This window comes from Pocillopora damicornis, chromosome 11 (genome assembly GCF_964200805.1).
Source record: "Pocillopora damicornis chromosome 11, jaPocDami1.2, whole genome shotgun sequence".
NCBI classification, from domain to species: Eukaryota; Metazoa; Cnidaria; class Anthozoa; order Scleractinia; family Pocilloporidae; genus Pocillopora; species Pocillopora damicornis.
In genome coordinates this window covers 11,446,115-11,453,778 of record NC_142680.1, presented here as the reverse complement: position 1 = coordinate 11,453,778, position 7,664 = coordinate 11,446,115, and the positions used below count along the sequence as shown (strand labels likewise).

General features: G+C 42.8%; 2 protein-coding genes across 2 annotated transcripts; both read right to left on the bottom strand.

Moving 5' to 3' along the window:
• Positions 1 to 3,510: 3,510 nt before the first annotated feature.
• On the bottom strand, positions 3,511 to 4,059 carry LOC149037527 (uncharacterized). Its single transcript, XM_089186341.1, has one exon. It carries the CDS (start codon positions 4,057 to 4,059, stop codon positions 3,511 to 3,513), a length of 549 nt encoding a protein of 182 aa, XP_089042467.1.
• Positions 4,060 to 4,137: 78 nt separating this feature from the next.
• On the bottom strand, positions 4,138 to 4,824 carry LOC149037526 (uncharacterized). The gene has a single exon (XM_089186340.1). It carries the CDS (start codon positions 4,822 to 4,824, stop codon positions 4,138 to 4,140), a length of 687 nt encoding a protein of 228 aa, XP_089042466.1.
• Positions 4,825 to 7,664: the final 2,840 nt, after the last annotated feature.

Sequence of the window (7,664 nt, the reverse complement as noted above, 5' to 3'; positions counted from 1 at the left end):
TGATATACCCATGTTTAAGAAGGCTTTGCCTGCACCTCAGGATGGAGTTTATGGAGGTTTTCCTTATTACTTACCACAGAGGCATCTTGTGCAGTATGTGGTACTTACTCGTTCAGTGTTCATCTATTAGTCTCTGGTTATTCATTGCATGGCCAATTCACTGGGATTTCATCAAAGGAAAGTATTCAAAAGAATGCAAGCTGTCACGCTTTGGTACCTAATATACCAGGCAAGTTGGGCAGAAAATACACAGCCTTGCCTGGAAAGTGAGGGGTCAGTAGAAAATGGCAAAGAAATATTATGGCAAAAAGTTAGCTCTATGTGCTCAGATTTTCAGAGCTTGTACGTCATCATAATCCGATTTTGCTTAATTAATCAACTGGTTAAAAAATGGGGACCATGTATTATTAACCTAAATCTGATTTTATTTGATTGCTGTTCTGAAAATTTAAAACTACTGTTTAGTTCAATTTATAACTCTGTCTAACTGTGAGGTGATGTCTTTGCAATCACAAAATCTTGGTATCTCCCTGGTCCTCCACCTCAAGTCAAAACATCTCCAATGGAAGTGAAATTGCTACATAGGAAGAAACAGGATCAAGTTTACTCATTTAAATTCTCAATATCAGGTCAGGTTTCTCTCTTAAATAAATAATAATAATAACTTTATTTAAGTGTCAGCGTATTTAGCACTGCTGTGCTAATTGGGGACACTGTAAATGAGGAAACAAATATCGTAAATGAACAGAAACTCGTTAAAAACCCCAACTGGTAGGAGGCAGACCAGTTGGCTATTTACAAAGCGTGCAGGAGTTGAATTCGGGGCCACCGAAGACAAATCAACATAGTGGCAGGGAGGAGGACTTGAACCCGGAACCTCCGGCTTACAAGTGCAGCGCCCTAACCACTAGGCCACGCTCGCCTCCCTCTTTTAACCCTTTGACCCCTTGAAGTGACCAGCATCTAATTTCTCCTTACATTATCATGTATTCATATCTCACTAGTGTCTGACTTCTAACTGCCTTAGGTCCTGATCACACGGCTGTATATGTATCACCTGCAAGTGACGTAGATTTGCTGACCTCTTCCCTCGGTCCCCTTTTACCAATTCAAGATGGTGGAGACAGAGTTGTGTACTTTATTTACTATTCTCATGGTACTGATGTGGGGCCCTGGGAACTATCGCTTGAGCTTCTGGTGAGTCGGACAATTATTAATTAATTAATTAATTATTAAGTATTAATCATACTTGTGATTACAAATCAGACTCCTGCCTTGCAGTCGTCTGACTTTGTAAGCTTCTGAAATGTTCCAGAACATTTTGTGAATATACATATATCTATTAAGACTCGCGTATGTGGTAGTCAGGGTAGTTGTTGTTGTTGGAGCGACAACTGCATAGAAAGCTATACCGAGAGAGAGTGACTGCAGAAGATCGCTTATTCCAAGGAACTGTGGAAACAGCAATGAGATTGTGTCAGTGGTAAGCTAGGATATAGACTGTGGTGGGCTTAATTAAGTTTATTAACGATAAGCATTGTACTGCTTTTAGGACAACTCTCGGCTTATTAGAAGAAAACAAACTCAACGTCCCGTTGTAAGTACGTGGAACAGAGCCACATATGTGACGATAAAACACGTGCTGCATACAGGTTTGCTTAGTCATGTATAAATAAACGAAGTCCCCTGTAAATGTCAATCAAATTGAGAATAATTAACTTATCGTACAGTTTCCAACACTCTCCTCCATATGACTTGGGAACAATGCATATGCAAGTGGAACTGACTCTATAACACAACAAGAAATAAGTATAAAAATGTTTCTTTGGTAACCACATTCAAGTGTCTTCCTCTACAATGTCCTGTATTTGCTGACGTGCTGCCACATCAGCATCTCGTCGCGACCGGAACTCCACTGCAGTTCGGTTCAAAGGTGTGTCATTACAAGGCGTAGGGTTTCTGTCGCACGACAACTCCAATGGGTAGAGATGTTGGATTGGGCGTTCCATGAATCCTCTGTCTGCTCTTAATTTCGCTGCCCTAACAACACCATCTCGTCCAGTAAATAAGTCTCCTACTACCCCCATGGGCCATTGACTTCGGTTTCGCTCATCAGACTTAATGATAACAACATCTCCTGCGGACAAGCTGTTTGGTTTGGTGTTATGTTTAAGTTGATGCCCCTCTCTCAAAAGCTCTAAGGTATTCCGTGGTCCAACGACGCCACATTGTATCTTTGGTAGCTTTCAAGAATTTCGCACGTTTCCTCAAGTCGCGGTCTTAGAGAAGATGTGGCTCGGGCTCAGGTAAAATGTTAGCATTCAGAAACAGTAAGGAGTTAGGTGTTAGTGTAGGGAATTGCGGGTTATCCTCCACGTAACTAAGAGGTCGATGGTTAAGCTACACTTCGATGTCAAGGACTACCTCGCAGAGCTCGTACCAGCTTAGTAGACCCTGACCTACAGACTTTAGAATGAAGACTTGAATAAGCCAACGAGTCTTTCGAAGTGTCCTCCCCATCATGGCGCTCTACTCGCATCAAAGCGCCAAATGATGGATTGATCACTCAAGAATGAGTGGAACTTCTTATCCTCCTTCACTTTCGTCAGCCACTTTGCCGCAGCTGTGAACGTAGAACCTTTGTCTGAGTAGACAAGGGATGATCGACCCCCTCTCGCGATCAGACGTTTAAAGCTCTTTATAAATTCGCCCGTTTCTTGGCTGGGTAGCACTTTCAGGAAGATTCCGCGGGTAAGACAACAGGAGTATAGTACGACGTAGACTTTCTCCTCTGTCTTGCACTTACCACCATACTTGATTGGTCCTGCTAAGTCCACCCCGATGACATCAAAAGGTGTACTCCCTTCAGTACGCGACTTCGGCACATCACCTGGTGGTGGGTCATGCAGCCAAAGCAGTGTCTCACTACTTTCTTGGCAAGCCGTCGAAGCCTTGGCACCCAGAATCTTTCTCGTACTTTAGCCAAAGTCATGCTGACTCCGCCATGGAGAGTTGTCTCGTGCGCTTGCTTCACTATTTCCGCTGTGAAAGAATTCGAATCTGGTAAGTAAATCGGATGCTCACCCTGAATGCGTCCTCAATACACCATCGGTGTTGCAGATTCAATTGTTCCTGGTCACGGGCAAACTTGACCGTCTTTGCCCCTTGGCTCTACGCTCGCTTGATCCAGGACCTTTCTTGTTGCTGAATTTCTTCGGTCGTAAGAGATCCTATGATCTTCTCGGAAGGGTGACAAGAATTGTGATTGAACCGCGAGATCCATGCACAAATTCTCATGGCTTTACGCAAGCCGAACTTCTCGAGAACAGTGTCAAAGTCATTGTTTGCTTCGACACCGAGCGCGAAAAGTTCTCGTTGAACCTTCTTCTCTGCATTGCTGTCATCTGTCGCCTTTGTCACAATATCAGCAGGTTACTGAGATGGGTCAGACAACCTCGGCGGAGCGTTCCACCATAGCTCCGCTTCATTCACACTGCCGCCTCGGCTCCCCTAGTCAGCTGGGTTTTCGGATGTCGGTACATGTCTCCACTGCGTGTTCGGGTGGCTCTGGATCTTTTTAACCCGATTAGCTACGAATTGGCGGTACTCCCCATCATCGTTCAGCCAGTGTAGGGCTACGGTGCTGTCGAGCCAGCACTGTATATCCTTCGTCATACTGAAGCCTTCTAGAGCAACCCGCACATTTGTTGTCAAGTTGACTGTTATGTGGCCTGACACGAGCTCCAAACGAGGAATCGTCAGACTTTTCTTGGCGAGGCAGGATTTGGCGGCAATCAGACCCTGTGTCACGCCTGACGCTTGTGTAACCACAGCATACACAGCAGCAAACACACCATGAATACTTGCATCACCAAATGCAAGAAATTTAATGTTGTCGATCGGTTCCTGGTACTGAACAAGAGTGTGAGGAAAGTACACATCATCCGATGCATTCTTCTCCCATTTTAGCCACTGTTTGGCAATCTCCTCGGGAAGTGGGGTATCCCAGCTCAACTTTATCTCACTGGTCTCTCGATAGATTTGTTTCCCCTCCAACATTGCAGGCGACACAAATCCTAACGGGTCATAAATCTTCGCTAAGTTGGCGAGGATGCCCCGTTTGGTCAATGTAGCAGGCTAAGATGGGAATGAATCATATAAAGTGTCATCCCCTTTGTCCCATTTGAGTCCCAGTAGTTTGCACTCTCCACGAGCTGATGATGCACCAAGCTGCTGTTTAGTAAACGAAGGCTCATCATCTGTGTAGTCGCCTTTTAGTTCTGGCACGTTTGAGTGCCATTTGTGCAAGGTGAACTTTGCACGATTAAAGATCTCTACCGCATTATGTTTGAGCTGTTGCGCACCTTCCACAGTAGTATCTCCGGTAATCAAATCATCTACATACAGACTGTTCTTGATTTCTTGAACAGTCCCTGGGTACTCAGATTGCACACTTTCCAGGTGTTGTTGTATCACGGCATCGAGTAGGAAACGAGAAGGAGCAAGACCAAACACCACTCTCGTAAACCTTAACACTTCCAGCTCTTCAGTCGATTTGTCTTTCATCCAGTGAAATCTCAGTGCGTCACGTTCGGCTTCCTTGACACGTATCTGTAGGAAGCTCTTGCGCATATCCCCGGCTACTGCAATAGGATGGAATCTGTTGTGGATAATAACATTCCAAAGTTCATTCTGTAATGGGGGACCAGTGTGTAAACACTCATTCAGGAATGGCACACCGTCATACGCATGGGACGAGGCGTCATGTACCACTTGTAACTTGGTTGATTCTGCATTCTCGCGTATTACCGCTCGTTGGGGCATGTAGAATTCTAATAATAATAATAATAATAATAATAATATTGAACGAGGGAGCCCAACTCGCCACAGCGGTTTTCAGGGGGGCTCTCATTAACTAATTCATTTAATTAATACAATTAATTACCTTAATTGATAAAATAATAATAATAATGATAATAATAATAAAATGAAATAAAATATGTTTATAAATAAATTGAAAAAGAGTCAAAATCTTAGAATCGATAACTGATCGAAATATCAAAGTTTAAAATCAATCAAAATCTTTTAAAAAAGTTTTCAGCTCGGATTTAAAAATAGATAAGAGATGTGTTTCTTTCAGATCAGTTGGAAGACTGTTGCAGTCTTTCAGAGCTCGATAGATAAATTTTTGTTTACCCCAGTTAGTTCGAGGAAGGGGTAAACGAAGATCATTGGAACGTCTTGTGTTATATGAATGGACAGTTTGGTTTTTGATAAAATTAAAGTTAAAATCAGTTTCCCCAATCAGACACTTGTGGATTGCAATGCAACGATGAAAAAACCTTCTTGCAGAGAGTGACTTGAGATCTAAACTCGTCAGTGCTTCGGTTGACGAGCTTCAGGGTGGGGCCCCAGCAGAACTTTAGCAGCTTTATTCTGTAGGATCTGTAATTCTGACATTATGCTGTCATTGTGCTTGTCCCCCCATATAACGTCCCCGTAACAAAAAAGAGGGAGGATTAGGGTATTGTAAAAGGTAACTGTACAAGGCTTCACGATGGTAATGATCTCGTTTGTGCATAGCTTCAGTTAGCCTTACATTCATCAAGGAGAACGGACCCCTTTAATTCTTGATTTTCTTATCGGAGCATGACTATCGGCAACGTGAGTGAAAAGTTTGTTCCAATCATCGACTGCGAAGTCAATGTCATCCTTGTTTAGTGCTCGGTCCCAGTCAATATCTCTCAAGTCATTCAGAAATTCCTGCTTTGAATAATGCTTGTATGACCGATATTCAAGTGTTCTCCCTGGAGCCTTGGGAACACCTGATTTGATAACACAGAAGATCAAACAATGGTCGCTTGGAGATGATGGAATAACGCCTCGGTCAATAACATGATGAGACTTATTGGTAAACAATAAGTCAATCAATGTTGATGATCTTTCCGTTATTCTTGTTCGTGTACTAATTAGTTGGTCTAGGTGATAAATATTTGTCACCTGGAGAAGTTTGCGCTTCTTGGCTTTATCATTATTCATCTCAGAGCATAAAAAATGTTGAAATCCCCGAGAAGAACAAGCTCGGTCTTCTCAGGCACAGAAGACGTAGATGTTTTTAAATCTTGAAAAAAAGTTCCCAGATTCAAATAAGGTGCTCTGTAGATTGTTCAGATAATCAGTTTCTTGCATTTCGTTCGAGAGACTTCGATGGCACAAGATTCAGGTAAAGAGGCGCCAAGATCGGGTCTAATTCGATAAGGAACATAGGCCATAGTACCACTGCCTGTTTTGTGAAGTCGGTAATCGATGGTTTGAGCCATGTCTCCGACACTGTAAAAACATCTAAGGACTGATTGAGTAACCAAAGTTTCAACGAGTCCAGTTTAGGATAAACACTTCTTATATTCAGATGGGAGACCTTGAGTCCTCTGAACCGCGTAAAATCTCTCACAGACAGACTTGGCGGTGCAACGGGACCAGGATTTATTGAGACGTCACTAGCAAGAGAGATAAGTAATAGTGCTAAGTAATAGTGTTGTGACTTCAGGGGCACTGGATTCATCAATTTCACTTTTGAAGTGTCCCCAAAAACGAAGCCAATCTTGCGGTGTTCCGTCAAATTTTGTGATCACGAGCTTGGGCATTCTCACCACGTTGCTAGCCATTTGCACGTGCACATTTTCCGGCGGTTCCGTTTGCGCTTGTTTTAGCTCCAACTTCTTCCTCTCAAATTCCAATTCCTCCGCATGTGCTCGATTAATAGCTTCTTCTTGTTGCACCATTTTCTCTTTCTCTAGTTCGACTTCTCTTTTGTGCTCGTAGAGCACCGTTGCGTGTTATAGATTACGGTCGATTTGTTCAATTCGTTCTGCCAATTCGCCTATACAGGCATCTCCTTCGTTAACAACTTGGTCGATCTCGTCGGCCCATTCTTGTACTACCTCATCGTCCTCGCCGTTCGTGAACTTCTGTTCCTCAAGGCATGCCTTTAACTTGACTACTGTAGTCACTGGGGCCTCAACGGAAACTTTGTGTCTCTTAAAAGCCGTTTGATCATCTTTCTTTAAGACATCTCCTGTCTACTTCAAACGAAAATTCAACGTCTTCAATTTACTCTCAAGTTCGGCAATTTGTTTGTCGATGATTTCCAACGCTGTCCTGGCAGGGTCGCCACTGTGTCGAAAACGTGAAAAAGCTGTACCACGCTTCCCTATAAACTCACGATTTATTCGCTTGATTCAACAATTTTGCCGCTACGCTTCAGTTGACTCCCACTCACAACTCTCGGCTTATTAGAAGAAAACACACTCAACGTCCCGTTGTAAGTACGTGGAACAGAGCTATGTATGGGACGATAAAACACGTGCTGCATACAGGTTTGCTTAGTCATGTATAAATAAATGAAAACCCCTATAAATGTCGATCAAATTGAGAATAATTAACGTAATGTACAGTTTCTAACAGAAGTCAGGCTGGTTATACATGGATCCAAAAAAATTTAAAATCACCTTAATCAATTTTTAATAATTTTATCTGGAAATGAAATTCAAAGTAAAAGTAAGGAATCAAGAAACATAAAGTAAAGGATTGTTTGCTAGCCTGTAGTCTGTCAGCAGACCCTCAGTATAATGATCCCTTTAATGCCAAAGAGTGCCATATGGCAC